Source organism: Chlorocebus sabaeus, chromosome 28 (genome assembly GCF_047675955.1).
Source record: "Chlorocebus sabaeus isolate Y175 chromosome 28, mChlSab1.0.hap1, whole genome shotgun sequence".
NCBI lineage: Eukaryota > Metazoa > Chordata > Mammalia > Primates > Cercopithecidae > Chlorocebus > Chlorocebus sabaeus.
The window spans coordinates 16,493,698-16,514,118 of record NC_132931.1 but is presented as its reverse complement, the minus strand read 5'-3'; the positions used below and the strand labels follow the sequence as shown (position 1 = coordinate 16,514,118).

At 46.9% G+C, this 20,421-nt stretch overlaps 1 protein-coding gene across 5 annotated transcripts in view; it reads left to right on the top strand.

Moving 5' to 3' along the window:
* WIPI2 (WD repeat domain, phosphoinositide interacting 2) overlaps positions 1-20,421 on the top strand; it is a 44,166-nt gene that overhangs the window by 8,650 nt on the left and 15,095 nt on the right. For 4 of the 5 annotated variants that reach the window (XM_008018791.3, XM_008018790.3, XM_008018789.3 and 1 more), the window contains 4 exons: positions 967-1,049; positions 17,227-17,396; positions 19,287-19,383; positions 19,811-19,908. In XM_008018791.3, the coding sequence (XP_008016982.1) occupies positions 967-1,049; positions 17,227-17,396; positions 19,287-19,383; positions 19,811-19,908 (448 nt within the window). Of the gene's footprint in view, positions 1-966; positions 1,050-9,938; positions 9,958-17,226; positions 17,397-19,286; positions 19,384-19,810; positions 19,909-20,421 lie in introns of those variants that run through there. The other variant, XM_073012856.1, reaches the window with a different exon arrangement.

The window sequence follows — 20,421 nt, the reverse complement described above, 5'->3', positions numbered from 1 at the left end:
TTGCTTAACTCTCATACTCTGACGTATACTGTGTGTATATATCAGACCACTTGAGAAACCCCAGTATGTTTCGAGGGAAACAGTAAGGCTGATTACTAGCGCTTGTATCCGAAACTTATATTTAAAATTTATAGAGTTTGTTTTTTGGTATTTTTATTTTAATTTTCCCTCCACTTTATTGAGGTATAATTAAAATTGTATCTGTTTAAGGTATACAGTGTGATGTTTATATACACATGCCTTTTGAAGTGATCACCGCAGTCAAGTTAATTAACATATGTATCACCTCAAATAGTTACGTTTTTGTGATAAGCACACTTAAGATCTGCTGTCTCAGCACATTTCAAGTACATGATCCGGTATTATCAACTACAGTTACTATGCTGTATGTTAGAGCTCCAGAAAAAGTTTCTCGGTTTCTTTTCTTGAGACAGTCTCTCGCTCCGTCTCCCAGACTGGAGTGCAGTAGCAGGATTGATCTTAGCTCGCTGCAGCCTCAGCCTCCAGTCCTGGGCTCACGCAGTCCTCCCACCTCAGCCTCCCAAGTAGCTCGCTGGGACTACAAGGGCACCACCATGCCTAGCTAATTGTTTTATTTTTATTGTTATTTTTGTAGAGATGGAGTCTCAGTATTTTGCCCAGGCTAATCTTGAACTCCTGAGCTCAAGCAGTCCTCCAGCCTCGGCCTCCCAAAGTGTTGGGATTATAGGCGTGAGCCACCACATCCAGCCTCAGAAAAGTTTTATCGGATTTAAGTAATAATATTGTCTGTATTTTATTGACCTTGTGGCATCTTCCTGTGCCAAGCACTTGATACAAACAGTATGAAATGATTTACTCTGTGCTGACTTGTGGTGAGCATGAGGGGAACTTGCTGGGAAATCGCTGGGAACATGGGAGCTAGTTATCTACAGTGTCACTGTCTGCACGTATCAGCTCTTATTTCTGAATTTGGCTTTTTTGCAGGTCCCTAGCTGTTGGTAGTAAGTCCGGTTATAAATTTTTCTCCCTTTCTTCTGTGGATAAGCTGGAACAGATCTATGAATGCAGTAAGTGTTTGCTTTATTTTTCCCCTTCTTTAAAAAAAAAAAAAAAATGTTGAATTGGAATGTGGTCTAAAATTCAGACACTGTGGTTGAAGTCCAGACACCCTCTGACCAGTCCTCTGCTTCTGCCTTCATCTCTCCAAGAGGTGGCAACTGGTGATACCTGTGGCTCTCTGCTGCGATCTGTGCATTTGCCTACACAGGAGTACAGATACGGAGGGAGCTGTGTTCACAAGGGTCTTCAGTACATGAGCTCATACCCTATGTAGTGGTCTGTAACTTCTACCCCTACGGGTTTTTTTTTTTTTTTTTTTTAAGACAGAGTCTGGCTCTGTCACCCAGGCTGGAGCGCAGTGGCGCAGTCTCGGCTCACTGCAAGCTCTGCCTCCCAGGTTCACGCCATTCTCCTGCCTCAGCCTCCCGAGTAGCTGAGACTGCAGGCTAATTTTTTTGTATTTTTAGTAGAGATGGGGTTTCAGCGTGTTAGCCAGGATGGTCTCAATCTCCTGACGTCCTGATCTGCCCGCCTCGGCCTCCCAAAGTGCTGGGATTACAGGCGTGAGCCACCGCGCCCAGCTGACTTCTCTCCCTTTTTAATGCCATTTAAACCGTCTAGATTACTATCATAAAGGGCTTCCAGAAAATTGAAAATTTTACAGCCCCTGTAGGAACAATTTAGTTTCTCGCATTGTCATTTTACAGCCTTGAAGTGGCCCACATGTTGGAGAGGCGCATGGAACAGCGGGAGGCCATGCATTTTGGCCTCTTGCTCAGTCATATTTTGTGTGGTTCTAGATGGATTCCTTCATCTCTGGACCTCGGTTTCTTTTATTTTTTGCAAAACAGAAATAATGCACATCTATAAGATTATTGCGGGGATTAGAGATTATGTATATGTGTACTTAACAGTGTGCAAAAATGGTATTTGCTGAGTAAACCCCGTGATGGAGACTGTGACGGGAAGCTTTGGACTCTTTCCACATGTGTAATTTTTAATTAAGATAATTATGGATTCACATGTCGTTGTAGGAAATAATACAGGTCCCTTGCATCCTTTATCCTGTTCTTCCCAATGGTAACATCTCGCAAAGCCCCAGTGTAATATCACAGCCAGGATATTGACATCCACCCCTCCTGGGCACACTCTCCAGTCCTCCTTGTGCTTATTTGTGTGTGCGTAGGTTCTGTGCAGTCTTTTTTGTTTTTTTTTGAAACGGAGTTTCGCTCTTACTGCCCAGGCTGGAGTGCAGTGGTGCCATCTTGGCTCACCACACCCTCTGTCTCCCCCGGGTTCCAGCAATTCTGAACTTGTGCTGGTGACTTGAAATTATGGCGTTCTCCTGGCCCGCCAGCAGGTGGGGCCTTTCAGACTCCCTCCTGGGCCCTGGCCTCCTCTCTGCAGGTGAGCCTGCAGGTGCCCCTCACCTCCATGAGGGGAGGTGTCTGATTCTCCCCAGCAGTGTCTTTCTTGTTGCTGCCCCCAAGAGTGAGTACCCAGGCCCTTTGCAGGGAGAGAGTGGGGCAGCAGAATTTACATGATCCGCGTCCCTGACTCATGGCTCCTGCTGGCTGGCTTAGGTTTTACTCCTTTGTCCTTAGACTTGCCTACTGGTGCTTACTAAATCTTCCAAGAAAGCCTTTCTTCTGCCATGGAGGCTGGGAGATGTGATCTGGGTGATAACATGGGTGTGAACCAGGGCTGTTTATCCCAGGTGCCGCCCGCCTTCCTGAAGCCCTGCCACCTGGCTGCCTTCACGTGAGGCACACAGGATTGCTCCCCATGGGGGGTTTCTGCAGTGGAGGGCAGCCCTGTCTCCAGGCTTTTATGAATGACTAAAGCATCTATTCAGTCCAGATCCAGATGAAGTACTTGAATTGTGCTATTAAATTGTTGCTGGAGTCTCTATAGTCATCTGTTTTCAAACACACAGAATATTTTTTCCCCTATTGGGGGCCAGTGCGTAGAAAGAGTAGAAGAATGTCAAAACCTGGTCTTTCCTTTTCCTCAAATTGAAGTTTAGTTACTGACTTCTAGTGCCTTATTTCCCAGAGATTTTTAGTGGAACAAAATGGGATGTCTTGATAGTATCTTTTAGAGTGGATATTGGCCGGGCGCAGTGGCTCAGGCCTGTAATCCCAGCACTTTGTGAGGTCAGGGCAGGCGGATCACATGAGGCCAGGAGTTCAAGACAAGCCTAGCCAATGTGGCAAAACCCTATCTCTACTGAAAATACACAAAAATTAGCCAGGCATGGTGGCTCACACCTGTGATCCCAGCTACTAGGGAGGCTGAGGCACGAGAATCACTTGAACCCAGGAGGCAGAGGTTGCAGTGAGCCAAGATTGTGCCACTGCACTCCATCCTCAGTGACAGTGAGACTCTGTCTCAATAAATAAATAAAGAATAAAGAGTGGATGTTTATTGACCAACATGGTTCGGTAGGTGCATGAATTTCTGTGTTCTTCTTAGTGAACCTTGGCCCTTAAAAATAAATGATGAAATGGACAAAGAATATTTTGAGGGTTAATACTTTTTTTTTTTTTTTTTTGAGATGGAGTCTTGCTCTGTCACCCTGGCTGGAGTGCAATGGCGCGATCTCGGCTAACTGCAAGCTCTGCCTCCCAGGTTCATGCCATTCTCCTGCCTCAGCCTCCCGAGTAGCTGGGACTATAAGCGCCCACCACTACACCCGGCTAATTTTTTGTATTTTTAGTAGAGACAGGGTTTCACTGCGTTAGGATGGTCTCGATCTCCTGACCTTGTGATCCGCCCGCCTCGGCCTCCCAAAGTGCTGGGATTACAGACGTGAGCCCCCACACCCGGCAAGGGTTGATACTATAAACTGAAGCTATTATGTTGTTCTGTTCCTAGAATGTTACCTGTCTTTCCTCTTTCACATCCTTTTTGTTTGTTTCAGTAGATACGATAATGTCTCTTAGAAAACAGGTCGGCTACTAAGTGAAATGTCAAGATTGTTTTCCAGCATTTTTCTGTAGGTAGACTCACAAGAAAGAATATTTCTTCATGTCTCAGTATTTAGTTCAGACTCGGTATCAACTTCTACTCTCAAAACTCTTTAACAGTTCATCATAAAATCAGATCTTTGCTGTCACTCACTGTGGCTGTTACAGAAAGAATGAGCCAGAGCTGGTCTTAGAGAAAAACAAGATGGACAACTACTTGTTCTTCTTTTATTTACTTAGAAAAGAAAATTCACACACACACAAAAGTTTGGTCAAGCAGTACAGGAAGATAGATTTTCTACCATCAGTGTTATCATTTCAGACTTGAAGGTTGCAGGAGCTGCCAGATAGGCTTTGCTCATTGTTTATGGACACCTCATATACGTATATATATGGGGACAGAGTCTCGCTCTGTCACCCAGGGTGGAGTACGTGGCATAATCATAGCTCACTGTACCCTTGACCTCCTGAGCTCAAGTGATCCTCCCCCCTCAGCCTCCTATCTGGGACCAGAGGCACGCACCACTACATATGGCTAATTATTTTGTAATTTTTGTAGAAACGGGGTCTTACGATGTTGCCTAGGCTGGTCTTGAACTCCTGGTCTCAAGCAGTCCTCCCACCTCAGCTTCCCAAAGCGCTGGGATTACAGGCGTGAGCCACCACGCTTGGCCTCTCGTGATCATTGCTGGGATTACAGGCGTGAGCCTCCGCGCCCGGCCTCTCATATCGGCGCTGGGATTACAGGCGTGAGCGTCGGCACCCGGCCTCTCATATGATCGGCGCTGGGATTACAGGCATGAGCCTCCGCACCCGGCCTCTCATATGATTGGTGCTGGGATTACAGGCGTGAGCCTCCGCACCCAGCCTCTCGTGATCATTGCTGGGACTACAGGCGTGAGCCTCCACACACGGCCTCTCACGTGATCGGCGCTGGGACTACAGGCGTGAGCCTCCGCGCCCGGCCTTTCACGTGATCGGTGCTGGGACTACAGGCGTGAGCCTCCCCGCCCGGCCTCTCACGTGATCGGCGCTGGGACTACAGGCGTGAGCCTCCGCGCCCGGCCTCTCTCGTGATCGGCACTGGGACTACAGGCGTGAGCCACCGCGCCCGGCCTCTCTCGTGATCCGCGCTGGGATTACAGGTGTGAGCTACCGCGCCCAGCCTCTCATGTGATCATTTTCTCTCTCCATGTGCATTTTTGTTGTCGTCCTCGTTTTTTGAATATACATAATGCACAAAATGTGGTCTCTTTTCCCTAAAATATTCTACAACAATATCCTACACTGTTAGGCAAAATAAATGAAAGGTATCGGTTTATTATTTGTAAAAGATCACAAAAGTTTAGAAGTTGGCTTTTTTCAAAAGCTGCACTGTGTGTTTTCTTTGCATTTGCTAAGCTGGTTTCTGAGCTGGGAAAACAGAGCTCATAAACATTCAGTTCTGAAACCCAGCACAAGCAGATTGCTCCTTAGCTCAGCAAAAGTGATTAGAGCCTGCGTTGATTATGGAAGCAAAGCCGTTGACATATAACACCTTTTATCAAACCTTCCTGCTTTGCCAAGAAACTAATCATTTACTTTACGGGCCATCATCTACGTCTTAAGGTTTGAGAAATGGTGCTTTCTGACGTTAGTCCTATTTGACAGGCGGTGCATTGGTTGGAATATTAATTTCAGTGAGATTTATAGTAATGGATCCTACAGAGGAGAAACCACGAGCGTCTCGGCGTAAATCTGTGGTGATGGAATGCTGGGCTCTTACCTTGCATCCTGGCAGAGCCGCAGGCACACGTGGAAGTGGATTCAAGCAATTATCTCATGGCCTCCTTCTTCCCTTCCCACTCCAGGAGCTTCATCGTTGTCAGCTATAAACCGCGCCAGCAGAAGCAAAAAGCAACATTCTTTTTTAAATCAAGTAATTAATTTCTTAAATTTTAGTCAGGCAGTCTCTAGGAGGAAAGTTTGGCAGAAACTGTGGCTAAGGCCACCTAGAATGAGTGCTAAAAGCAAGGCCTTTGACCCTGAAGATCACTGGAGTTTGCGTTCAACCTTTTTCTTTTTGAGTTGGAGTCTCGCTCTGTCACCCAGGCTGGAGTGCAGTGGCACAGTCTCGGCTTACTGCAATCTCTGCCTCCCGGGTTCACGCCATTCTCCTGCCTCAGCCTCCCAAGTAGCTGGGACTACAGTAGCGCCATCACACCCAGCTAATGTTTGTGTGTGTGTATTTTTAGTAGAGACGGGGTTTCACCATGTTAGCCAGGATGGTCTCGTCTCCTGACCTCATGGCCCGCCTGCCTCGGCCTCCCAAAGTGCTGGGATTATAGGCGTGAGCTGCCACACCCTGCCACATTCAGCCTTTCTTAGTGTCAGCCTGAATGCCTCTTGGCACCGGTGTCCTGGGACGTGCCATCTTGAGTCAGTACATCTGTGCAGTCTGGTTTCTTTGCTTTCATTTGATTTTTGTGGTGTCTTTCACCTAGCAGCCTGATCCACTGTCCACCGTTATTTCATGGGAGGGCTGAGCCAGGTTTGTACTTCAGTTTAGTGGAAAGTGATTGTTCTGAGTATGCGGGTTCCATGTATATTTATGTGTTTAAAAGCTCATCTGGGCTGGGTGCGGTGGCTCACACCTGTAATCCCAATGCTTTGGGAGGCTGAGGCGGGTGGATCACCTGAGGTAAGGAGTTCGAGAACAGCCTGGCCAACATGGTGTAACCCTGCCTCTACTCAAAATGCAAAAATTAGCCAGACATGGTGGCGCGCTCTTGTAATCCCAGCTACTCGGGAGGCTGAGGCAGGAGAATCACTTGGACCCAGGAGTCAAAGATTGCAGTGAGCCACAATTGTGCCACTGCGCTCCAGCCTGGGCAACAGAAAAGACTCTGTCTCAAAAATAGTAAAAAATAAGAAAGTTCATCTGTATGTGAAGTGTAATAGAAAAATATTGGAGCATCTTAAAATAATATGGTAGAAAAATGGCAGCAAACCTAAACTACTAGCAATATATAAAAGTAGGTTGCTTTCTGAAAGGTGTATTCCTGAAAAGATCTAGTCAGATTGGTCCGTAGAACTCAGTGTCACTGCGAAGTGCATCCTTTTGTGTTGTGGCTGTTACCACCACCACTACTACTACTACTGCGTTTTTAAAACACAGGGTCTCGCCCTGTCACTCATGCTGGAGTGCAGTGGTGTCAACATGGCTCACTGTAGCCTCAACCTCCCGGGCTCAAGTGATCTTCCCCCTTCCCACATAGCTGGGCCTATAGGTACACACCACCACGCCCAGCTAATTTTTTTTTTTTTTTTTTTTTTTTTTTTTTTTTTTTTTTTTTTTTTTTAAGAGTTGGGGTCTCACTGTGTTGCCGAGGCTGGTCTTGAACTCGTGGGCTCAGGCCATCTTCCTGCCTCAGCTTCCTAAAGTGCTGGGCTTACAGGTGTGAGCCAATGTGCCCGGCCTATTAGTTGTTTTTTTTTTTTCTTTTTTTTTTGAGACACAGTCTCATTGTATCGCCCAGACTGGAGTGCAATGGCAGGATCTCAGCTCGCTGCAGCCTCTGCCTCCTGGGTTCAAGCAGTTCTCCTGCCTCAGCCTCCCGAGTAGCTGAGATTAGAGGCATACACCACCACGCCTGGCTACATTTTGTATTTTTAGTAGAGATAGGGTTTCACCATGTTGGCCAGGCTGGTTTCGAACTCCTGACCTCAGGTAATCCACCCGCCTCAGCTTCCCAAAGTGCTGGGATTACAGGCAGGAGCCACTGCTCCTGGCCCTGGCCTATTAGTCTTAAGTAATGACAAAAATGTGTTCACTCCAGAATGATTGGTGGTTCATCTCTGCCCTTTGCAGAGCCACCTCTCCTACTTTTGGTTACTGACTCGTGTAAATGTGATGAGAGTTATAGATCTGTTTCCCCCAGAACACTCAGTGTTTATCATATGGTTTTAGCGGTGTTAGACTCAGGAAGCCCATCCACTTATCCACGGAGACCTGGTCTTTGCGGTTGGCCCTGACACTTAGTTTCTGGCCTGCCTCTGCTGCTGCCTGTGTCCGCACAGGAGGAGGTGGCTCACTGCATGCAACCTCCACTTCCCGAGTTCAAGCAATTCTCCTGCCTCAGCCTCCTTAGTAACTGGGACCACAGGCATGTGCCACCACGCTCAGCTAATTTTTGTATTTTTTTTTTTTTTAGTAGAGATGTGATTTCACCATGTTGGCCAGGCTGGTGTCGAACTCCTGACCTCAAGTGATCCACCTGCCTCGGCCTCCCAAAGTGCTGAGATTATAGGCCTGAACCACCGTGCCAGGCTTTATTTATAATTCTTAAATCAACTCAAACTGAGTTCTTTTTTTTTTTTTTTTTTCCATGCAGTCATGTGCTGCTGCTGTTGTTTTCTTGACTACCTGTTTCTGCCCTTTGCCTGTTTTTCTGTTGAGTTATTTATCTCCTAATGACTTAAAGCAAATTAGCCATTTGTTAGAGGTTGCAAATATTTTTCTTCTGGACTGTCATTTGCCTTTTGACCTTGTTTATGATTCTTTTCACCATTCTGACGTCTTGAATTTCTATATACTCAAATGCATTGGGTTTTTTTTATAAGGCTTCTAAATGCTAGAAAGGGTTTTTCCTACTCCCGGCATGTACATAAAACGTTTCCCAAGGTGGTCCTCTAATACTTTGGGGTCGTGTTTTACCTTCAGTACTTGGAGTGTATTGGATGTAAGGAATCCCTCCCTTGCATTCAGGGGCTGGGAAGGATGCTTGCCTGTGTCCTTACTTACGTAGAGGAGCTTACTCTGAAGCATTTAGGGTGAATGTCGGAAGGAGCTTCTCTTCCAAACTTCAATAAAGAAAAAATCGTTGAAGCAAAATGGTGGAAAGTTAATATTTGTTGGATTAGGTGGTGAGTATATGGAGGATCATTTTACTGTTCTCTTTTGTGAATATTTGCAGTTAAAAAAGAGTTTTTCTGCCTTCATCCTCCCATCCCTGTTTAAAACATTCTGAAAGCTCTGCTTTTCCCCATTAACATTTTAGGAAAACCATTTCCAAATGATAGTTGGTGGTATTACCTTCTTAGCACCTGCACGTAAGCAACTGAAGACATCATTTTTCTTTCTAACATTTTGTTAAAGGAAATTTTCAAACTGAAAGTTGAAAGTATTTTACAGCTAACACCTGTGTATCCACCACTTAGATTCTTCCCTTAACTTTTTTTTTTTTTTTTTTTTGAGACGAGTCTCGCTCTGTCACCCAGGCTGGAGTGCAGTGGCGGAACCTCAGCTCACTGCAAGCTCTGCCTCTTGGGTTCACGCCATTCTCCTGCCCCAGCCTCCCAAGTAGCTGGGACTACAGGCGCCCACTACCACACCCGGCTACTTTTTTGTATTTTTAGTAGAGACGGGGTTTCACCGTGTTAGCCAGGATGGTCTCCATCTCCTGACCTTGTGATCCGCCCATCTTGGCCTCCCAAAGTGCTGGGATTACAGGCGTGAGCCATTGTGCCCGGCCCTTCCCTTAACATTTTACTATACTTGTCCTAACACACACACACACACACACACACACACACACCCTCACACCCTCACACCCCCATCCATTTTTTTTTTTTACTTTTATTCCTGTTTTTGAGATAGCTTCTAGCTCTGTCACCCAGGCTGCCAGCCTGGGAGTGCGGTGGTGCAATCATAGCTTGCTACAGCCTTGACCTCCGGGCCTCAAGCGATTCTCCTGCCTCTGCCTCCAGAGTTGCTGAGACTACAGGAGTGCACCGCCATGCTCAGCTAAATTTTCGATTTTTTTTATAGGGACAAGATCTGGCTGTGTTGTCCAGGCTGGTCTCAAACTCCTCGGCTCAAGTGATCCTCCCACCTCAGCCTCCCAGAGTGCTGAGATTACAGACAAGCCACCACACCTGGCTGTATTTTTTGCGTGGGCGTTTCCAGGTAGATGATGGGCATCAGTACATTTCTCCTCAATACTGAGTAGAGTTCAATGTTTGTTTTTTTCTTGTAAGGTAAAATGTACTTGCAGTGGAATGCATGTATCTTGAGTGAACACTATGTGAGCTTTAGCAAATGCCTGCATCTCTGTGAACTGAAACCCTATCAAGGTTTACCATCACTCCAGAAAGTTCTCATACTTTCTTCCAGTCTCAGCTCCCTTCTGCCCACATTCCCCAAGAGGCAACGAGTGTTCTGGTTTTTTCTACTATAGATTAGTTTTGTCTTTTCTAGAACTTGATATGAACGGAGCATCTACTCTTTTGATGATGTTTCTTTCGCTCTGCATTTTTTTTAGATTTATCCACATCTTGTCTCATTTGCCCAGTATGTGAATATATGACAGTCGTTGATGTGTTCTCTTCATGACAGATATCTGGGCTCTTTGTAGTTTAGCTATTATGAACAAAGCTACTGTGAACATTCTCATACAAGTCTTTTAGTGGACACATATTTTCACTTATCTTAGATAAATATTGTAGTGGAATTGTTGGGTAGGTATGTGTTTAGTTTTGTAAGAAACCCCCATAACCTTCTCCTAAGTGACTGTACCATTTGTGGTACAGGTAACTAATGATGTTGAACATTTTCATGTGCTTGTTGGCCACCTGTATATCTTCTTCTGTGACATGTCTGTTCCAGTCTTTAGTTGCTTGTTAGGTTTGGTTGTTTATCTTTTTATTATAGAGTTGTTAGAGCTCTTTACATATTCTGGATAGTAGTCCTTTGTCAGATATGTTTTGTGACTATTTTCTCCTCGTCTGTGGCTTGCCTGTTTTCTTTCTTTGAGCAAATGGTTTAAATTTTGATGCAGTCCTATTTATTTATGGGTTTTTGTTTTGTTTTCTTTTTTTCCGTTTATGGTTTTTGCTTTCTAGGCTGTGTCCAAGAAACTTTTGCCTACCCTAGAGTTAGGAAGGTGTTTTCCTATGTGTTCTGTGAAAGCTTTATATAATCAACACTATGCATAAAAGCTGAAGTTTTTATATTTAAGCCAGTAATCCATCTCATTAATTGTCATGTATGTTGTGAGGTGTAAATCAAGATTATTTTTTTCCTAATGGATTCCTATTCCATCATCATTTGTTGAGAAGATTTTCCTTCCCCCCTGGGATTGCTTTGGTGCTTTACAGTCCTATACCTGAGAGTCTATTTCTGGGCTGTGTATTCTCTTCTAATGGTTTATGTGTCAGTCTTCAACTTTGTTCTTTTTCAGGATAGCTTTGCATTTTCTAGTTTCTTTTTCTTTCCATATAAAATTTAAAATCCACTTCGTCTGCAAAAAAGCCTGTTGGGATTATGATTGGGATGGGATTGGACCTAGAGATCAATTTGAGAGTTGATACATTAATAATATTGAATACCCAGTCCGTGAACATGGTAATCTCTTCATTTATTTACCTCTTTTTAATTTTGTTTTGGTAATACTCTATGAATTTTTTTTTTTGATACGGAGGTCTTACATCTTTAGTAAAATTTATTTCTAATACTTTGGATTTTGACAGTATCGTAAAAGAAAATTATTTCATTTACCTTTCCAGTTTGCTGTTGGTCTAAACATATAATTGATTTTTTATATTTTAATCTTGTATCCTATGACTTTGCTAAATTCATGTATTAGATAGTTGCCTATAGATTCCTTAAGGTGGCAGTAGAGACTGTTTGGCGTCTTGTTTTCTAATGTTTGTACCTTTCTTTCTTTTTCTTGCTTCACTGCAGTGTGTAAGACTCGCCAGCACAAAGTAGGGAGAGGGAGTATCCTTGCCTTGTTTCTGGTCGTAATGGGAAGAGTTTAGATGTCTTCACCATTAAGTACAGTGTCAGCTGTAGATTTTCTTAACTGTTCTTCATCAGCGAAAGAAGGTTCTTCCTCATTCTAGGTTTCTTAAATTTCTACCATGAATGAGCATTGCATTTTCTCATGCTTTTCCTGCATCTGTTGGGTTGGTACAATCTTTCTCTGTCTAGTTGAATTGGAATTTATCACCACCTCTAATGGAGACCTGCCAGTGCCTGCTGGTGGTCCTGCATTTTTCTCACAACTGCGTTGCTTGCTCTTTGAGATGATCGTCTCATACTGTCCTCACTCTGAAATCTCCCACCTCCATCCCATCACAATTAACACCTGTTGCTGCTTCAAGAGAGGTTGGTGCTGTCGGCCTGGGGCTCCCTTCTCTTTCCTTCTTCACCCGGCCAGCCTCCTAAGTGGTTTGTTCCTCCAGGCATGCAGTCTCAACCATAAATCCATCTCAGTATATCTAGTAGCTCCTGTATTTGAAGACAGAAACTTCCCTTGCCCATGCATATCCCCCAGCCCCTCCCACATTTCTGCCTCTCCAGAGCATAGCTTCTTTTTTTGGTTCTGGTTTTGGTTTTGGTTTTGGTTTTTTTGGTAGAGTCTCGCTCTGCTGCCCAGGCTGGAGTGTGGTGGTGCCATCTCGGCTGACTGCAACCTCCGTCTCTCAGGTTCAAGTGATGCTCCTGCCTCAGCCTCCCAAAGAGCTGGGATTACAGGCGCCCACCACGATGCCCGGCTCATTTTTTGTATTTTTAGTAGAGACGGGGTTTCACCATGTTGGCCAGGCTGGCCTCGAACTCCTGACCTCAGGTATCTGCTTGCCTCGGCCTCCCAAAGTGCTGGAACTCCGGGCGTGAGCCCCTGCGCCCGGCCTGTTGCATAACTCCTGTGGATAGTTGCCTAAGTTTTTTCCACTTCTCATTCTCTTTCATGTTTCAGCCATTCTTCCTTTCAGCCATCTCCATCAAAATATGTCAAGGTCTCCATGTAAGCTGTTCGTTCCCAGACTCAGGGGACGCGTCTTTATTTCCTCTTCCTTCCTCTGCAACGCTGGGCACAGTTGCCTGCTTGCTGTTCTTCAGATACCCTCTTCTGTTGGCTTCCATCTCATGCACGGTCCTGGCTTTTCTCTTACTCAGTCTCCTTTGCTGACCCTTGACGGTTTTGGTGCCACACAGGGCCCTGGGCGCACATCTCTTTGGCCCCCTCTCTGTGATGGCAGGCACCGCCCTGTTTACCACTGTATACTTGGGATGGTCTCTCCTGGTAGGATCTGCTGTTTATGTTGAATGGGTGAAGTAAATAAGTTTTACCAAGCAAAGCAGTAAGAACCTATTCTTTGAAAAAAAAATAAAAATACAGTTGACATATTTTGATGGAGATGGCTGAAAGGAAGAATGGCTGAAACATGAAAGAGAATGAGAAGTGGAAAAAAACTTAGGCAACTATCCACAGGAGTTATGCAACAGGCCGGGCGCAGGGGCTCACGCCCGGAGTTCCAGCACTTTGGGAGGCCGAGGCAAGCAGATACCTGAGGTCAGGAGTTCGAGGCCAGCCTGGCCAACATGGTGAAACCCCGTCTCTACTAAAAAATAAAAATACAGTTGTTATTCGCAGTTCTAGTCTGTAAATCTCTGGGACGCTGGATTAGCGAATCATGAAGTGTTGCTCCCAGGGGAAGGATTGTTAGGTAGCCTCTGGTCGCAGTGTTTACATCAGCTGATCAAAAGACAACCTCATTTTGTGTGTGCTTCCCTGCCTCCGGACATGCTGACAGAATGCGGATTGTTGGTTCACTAACATTGAACTTGCAGCTCATATAGAACTCAGCCCACACGTGTGTTTTCTCTGCGGGGCGCATCACAGGCTGCTTGTGCTCAGGGACACTCGACGACGCTCAGCACTGTGCCGGAGCCAAAAGTAAAATCAACAAAAATGCAAAAGTGCAAAAAGCAGACACTCAGTAGCCCTAAATAGACCACGAAAAGGACAGTTGTTTTCAGAATCAACACAAGAAGACAGGACGTTGCCCTGTGTGATCTCAGCCAGGAACATGTGCGTCATGTGACTCAAATCTTTTCCCGAGGCTGGGCGCAGTGACGCACTTTGGAAGGTCAAGGTGGGCAGATCAGCTGAGGTCAGGAGTTGAAGACCAGCCTGGTCAACATGGTGAAACCCTGTCTCTACTAAAAATACAAAAATTAGCCAGGCGTGGTGGCGGACGTCTGTAGTCCCAGCTACTCAGGAGGCTGAGGCAGGAGAATGGCATGAACCCGGGAGGCGGAGGTTGCAGTGAGTCGAGATCACGCCACTGCACTCCAGCCTGGGCGACAGAGTAAGACTCCATCTCAAAAACAAACAAACAAACAAAAACAGAAAAAACTTCCCGCTCTGCACGTGTCCACGGAGGGCTGTAAACCACTGTGAGTGTTCGTGTGGAGTCACTATAATAAACCTTCCCAGGCAGGCGAGTTCGCGGATGCAGAGCCTGTGCATGTGCAGGAGCAGCCCTATTTGGAAGTCAGTTCTTTTTACCACTGATTGGATTTAGGAGGCCAGTGGATTTAAATAAAATTTTACTGAATAAAAAACCAGTTTTGTGTATACCAGGTTTTCCTGTGTGTCCCAGCCTTGGAGTTGAAGCTGAGAGTCCAACTCTTCTTTCACCATTCGGGAAATAGGTACCAGGCCTTACAGCTAATTAGAGCAGAGCTGAGACTGGAATGTGATTGTTAAACTCGTGTTCCTGCATGGTCGCCGTCGCACCCAGTACTCACCAAGGTTGCGGTGCCCCACACACGCCCAGCGCATGTGTTAGGATGCGTGCCGCTGAGCTTCACCAAGAGCGCTTCTGCCTCTTGGATGTAGCACTGAGGGTAACAGCATTTCACCACTGAAACTGAATGGCACAGAGATTGAGTTTTTTTGTTTGTTTGGTTTTGTTTTTAATGGTGTTTTTAAAACAACACCATTTGGGGGAGTTTGAGAAATATCCAAAATCTGGTCATAAGGTCCATTCCATCCGTTCAGCCAGTGTGGAAGGAGCTCCTCCTCCATGACAGGTGACATTAGACCTGGGGGTGCAGCTGTGAATGGGCCAAACACGGCACCAGTCCTCAGACCATTGGTCCAGCTGGGAACTTTGTTGCTTAGCCATTGCCTAGATTCTCAGTGGTAAGCGTGGTGACTGCTAGAGGCGACAGGTACAGGCTGCAACTGGGCCAGTGCGTGCAGCCCCAAATACTACCAAGTACTACCTGAGAACAGGGTGCCTGGAGAATGAGAGGCTGGACAGTGGCGGAGGAAGGGCCTTGTGCCCCTGGATTTGCACATCTGGCTGCTGGATTCGAGAAGTGAGGGTAGCAGCCTCAGGACACCAGCCACGATCGTCATTCAGTCCCACCCTCCTTTTGGGGGCAGGGCTGGTATTACAGACAGGGTCTCACTCTTTTGCCTGGGCTGGCGTGCAGGAGCACGATCACGGCTCATTGCAGCCTCAGCCTCCTGGGATCAGGCACTCTTCCTACCTCAGCTACCACAGGCATGCACCACCACACCCAACTAATTTTTGTATTTTTTGTAGAGATGGGACCTCACTGTGTTGCCCAGGCTGGTGTCGAATTCCTGGCCTCAAGCAGTCCTCCTACCTTGGCCTCCCAAAGTGCGGGGATTACAGGTGTGAAGCACCGCATCTGGCCCCAACCCTCTTTGTCGCCCACCGCCTAGCAAGCAGGGCTGCCATAACCTGGTATCCATGTCGATCTCCTGAGGGAAAGAGAGGACTGGTTGGAGAACCAGGGTCTGATCTTTAGGGAAATTATTTTTACTGCAAATAATTGACATTCCATGTTATACACTGTCTCTGAGTTGGGTTGGCCTCATGTCTGAGTGGTGCTGCGTGCCAGGTGCTAGAGGTGCATCTGCTGACAAAGACTCCTGTGTCCACACACTGGCATGATCCCTCCTGATTGTGCCTTTCGTTGATAGATCCTGAAAGACGGTGGCCCCTAGTCTGAGATGCTCCTGAGCAGAGAAGCTGCGGACAGAGCCTGTCCTCCCTGGCCCTGCAACCACGCCACCATCTCCCTATTTGTGGCAGACGCTTGCATGTGTTCCTTTTGAATGAAGGTCACTTGCTGTTGTCAGAAAGAAGGTTTTATGGCAGCTTTCTGGTAAAAGCAACTGAGAAGACACTGAATGGACGCTGTGAAGAGCTTAGGATGATGCACTTGTGTTTATGGCCTGTTCCATTTGAGGTGGTGTCACGCTGCACGATGGCGTGTGGGGCAGCGAGGGGCTGCGGGTGCGACGGTGGTCCTGTGAGAGGAGCAGGCCATGTTTTTGGTGCAGCTTTCCCATGTTTCATTTAGACACACGAGTACTTGTCACTGTGCTGCCGCTGGGCACAGTATCCAGTTAGTCACATGCCGTGCAAATCTGGAGCCAGGAGCCACAGGCCACAGCATACAGCCTAGGGGCGTAGTAGGCCTACTGTCTAGATTTGTGTTTGCACGGCAGAATTGCTTACAGGGCGTTTCTTAGTGTTTGTTTGTTTTTTTCCCCGAGATGGAGTCTCACTCTGTCGCCCAAGCTGGAGTGCAGTGGCGCGATCTCGGCTCACTGCAAGCTCCGCCTCCCGGGTTCACGCCATTCTCCTGCCTCAGCCTCCCGAGTAGCTGGGACTACAGGCGCCCGCCACCTCGCCCGGCTAGTTTTTTGTATTTTTAGTAGAGATGGGGTTTCGCCATATTAGCCAAGATGGTCTTCCCTCTCCTGGCCTCTGATCCGCCCGCATCAGCCCCCCAAAGTGCTGGGATTACAGGCGTGAGCCACCGCGCCCGGCCCCTACAGGGCATTTCTTAGAATGTATGTCAGCGTCGGTGACGCATGAGTGTAAGAGCAACATCTTTTTAATAAGTAAATATGTGTCATGCCACTTGGGACGTGTAGTTCTTTGGCCAGCCGCGGTATCCGAGCACGTAGGCCAGCGCTCAGCACGTGAGTCTGTGGAACCCAGGGGAAGCAACTGCAGTTTCCTAGTAGTTTGTGTCTTAATGAAGGGAGCCCCTAGACCTTACTCTTTCACTTTACCTGGTAGTTTGGTTCCTAAACTCGTGTGTTTTTAGGTTACACCATTCAAATCCAGCGACAGAACTGATTGAAAGGAACCTTCGTCTTTCGTGTGAATGCTCATGAGGGGCCATCCTGACAGTGGAAACGCTCCTGAGGCTGCAGCCAGTCAAGACCCTCAGACCCCCGGGGCTGTCCCCACCCCATGACCACATGTTCCGCAGGCACCCCTAGCGCTGTGCCCTGCGTGTCACCCAGGCAGGTGTTTGTTTTCGAGCGCAGACTCTACCTATGGCCATAGCCTGTGGAGATGTTCACGCATGTACTTACCTTTGTGATTTCAGCTGACACGGAAGATGTGTGCATCGTAGAGAGATTGTTCTCCAGCAGCCTAGTGGCCATCGTGAGCCTTAAAGCACCAAGGAAGCTAAAGGTTTGCCACTTTAAGAAGGGAACTGAGATCTGCAACTACAGCTACTCCAACACAATTCTGGCTGTGAAGCTCAACAGGCAGGTGAGCGCAGCCCCACCTGGGTGTGGGCTTGTCTGTTGCTCCCTCCAGCACTCTGGGACAAGCCCACCCAACCGGCATGCCCCTCCATCATTCCCTTGCTGCCTGGCCCCACATTGCCGGCCACAGATCCTTGCCTACAGCGACCAGCTCTGTTTCCTCACCCACCAGCTTTGCTCAGCCTGTTCCATTCACAACAGATGCCCAGGCCTCTGCCACACTGTTCCCATACAGGCGTCCCCGGCCCCACCCAGAGGGTGGATGTCAGAGTTTCTTTCACTTATTACCTGGTTTTGCTTTTATAAATGTTACTTAAAAACAAAAAATATTTGGCCAGGCACAGTGGCTCATACCTGTAATCCCAGTACTTTGGGAGACTGAGGTGGGCAGATTGCCTGAGGTCAGGAGTTTGAGACCGGCCTGGCCAACATGATGAAACCCCATCTCTACTAAAAATACAAAAAGTAGCCAGGCGTGGTGGCAGGTGCCTGTAATCCCAGCTACTCAGGAGTCTGAGGCAGGAGAATTGCTTGAACCCAGGAGTTGGAAGTTGCAATAAGCCGAGGTCATGTCATTGCACTCCAGCTTGGGCAGCAAGAGCGAGACTTTTGTCTCAAAAAAAAAAAAAAAGTTTTAGACTTTTTTTTTCCTTTTGTAAATTGTTAATTTAACTTTAAATTCAAAATGAAGGATTTATTACTTTATCTCCCCCTAAACTAAGACGACTGGCACGGAGGAAGGACATGGTGGGTGGCACGTGCGCGTGTTTCACGAGGCCATCTCCCAGCTTGTGCTCACACCCAGGGTAACAGCGCCACCCGGGGGACCCCTCACTATCTGATTCTGCCCACATTCCCCGCGGGGAAAGCTGATGAGGCTGCTGGCTGTAGAGTGGACACGTTGACAGCCAGTAGCTGCACTCTGAGATACGGTGACTAGGTGAAGTCACAGTAAAGACGCTCTTACCTTATACACTTGAAACTGGGAACTGGTCTGTTAACTGACAAAGTTGGTTAGAATGGGAAATTATAAGGCATAATATCTTCAGCATTTAAAAATTGTAAAGCATACAAATTGTGTTCACGTCCAACTAATGTAGAGCTGGGTGCATGGCCGTCATCTTTCTTGCATAAATCGTCACAGCGATGCATCGTCTGCATGTCCACATTCATTTTCTTCCAAATGGAGCAGGAACTTGCAAAATAATCTGAGTGCACAATAAAGTGTTAGACCTTTAAAACCCCCTTATTTTCATTTTACCTGTGCCGCACTCAGCATCAGTTTTAAAAAGCAAATCTTTCCAAGTCTATTGACAGCACACTTGTCTTAGCTGTAGGTTAGCATTTGCCTAACACTGAACTAAAATGATCTCATTAGAATTCCCAGTGGAGCTGGGGTGAGTATGAGAGAGAAGTGTACCCGGGCCGGCTCCTTCTTGATTATCGGTAGAAAGCAGCTGTATCCTCGGCGCTTCCAACATTGGTCTGCATGGTGTTCTAGAAGGAACTAAGATTGTGAGGCCAAGGCAGGAGTGGATCACCTGAGGTCAGGAGTTCGAGACCAGCCTGGCCAACATGGCGAAACCCCATCTCTACTAAAAATACAAAAATTAGCCAGGCATGGTGGCAGGCACCTGTAATCCCAGCTACTTGGGAGGCTGAGGCAGGAGAGAGAATCACTTGAACCCGGGAGGCAGAGGTTGCAGTGAGCCAAGATCACGCCATTGCACTCCAGCCTGGGTGACACAGTGAGACGCTGACTCCAAAAAAATAAAATACAATAGCAATAGAAGAAACAAGAGTGTCGTAGTCTAGGAGTCAGTCAAGTGGAGGTTGGGGCAGATGTTGCACTGGCTGTTGCTTCACGTTTGGTTTCGTTTCCTCTCTCGCCTAGAGGCTGATAGTATGCCTGGAGGAGTCCCTGTACATCCACAACATTCGGGACATGAAGGTGCTGCATACAATCAGGGAGACGCCTCCAAACCCTGCAGGTGAGCTAACTTGTGAGGAAAAAATCCTTTTTCTGATTTTGCCCTTGAAAGATAGCTATAGGTGAGAGAGATTTTTTCTTTTTATAGGTTCCGCAGATGAGACAGATTTTAAAAGTATTGATCCCAAACCAAGCTGCCTTCCTACTGATGCTGGTCATGTGACCACATAAACTCATTGGTTTGATCAACTTTCAAGTTTGAGGTTACTGATCAGTTCAAACCAAAGGCGTTTAATCTCTTTACAATACTGGTATCACCTAAGGTGGGGATTTGGGGTTGCAGAACTTTCTTAACACAGCAAACAAGATTGTATCCAAGCTGTTATTTGTTTCTAATGCTCTGTTAAATAAATGCTGAATTATGTCTGACATCCAAGAAGGAGCTCTCAGGTGAAGTTTGCATCTCGTCCTCTGTGTGTCATTTGCAGGCCTGTGTGCGCTGTCAATCAACAACGACAACTGCTACTTGGCGTACCCAGGGAGTGCGACCATCGGAGAGGTGCAGGTCTTCGATACCATTAATTTGGTGAGATGCCTTTCCTATTCGAATAGCTCTCTAAAGTGTGGCTTTTTCCTGAAGAGGAGCACTGTGGTGTCCCTCGCATCCTGATTTTCTTGGCTCAGCAATACAACCACTGCATTTTTTTTTCTTTTTTTTTTTTTTTTTGAGACAGGGTCTCGCTCTGTCGCTCAGGCTGGAGTGTGGTGATGCAGTCCGAGTTCACTGCAGCCTCAACCTCCCGGGCTCAAGTGATCCTCCTGCCTCAGCCTCCCAAGGAGTTACAGTCATGAAACACCACACCCAGCTAATTTTTTATTTTTGTAGAGATGGAGTCTTGCTGGGTTGCCCAGGCTGGCCTCAAACCATCCTCCCACCTTGGCCGCCTAAAGTGCTGGGATTACAGGTGGGTGCCCCGCGCCCAGCCCCGCTACTCTCTGTCAGTAGCAGAGCAGGTCTGGCTCATTCTGCTTCTGGATCTGCTGCAGCGTTCAGACCAGTGCTGAGCTCCTCACCACGGGAATGTTTGAAGGAACATAG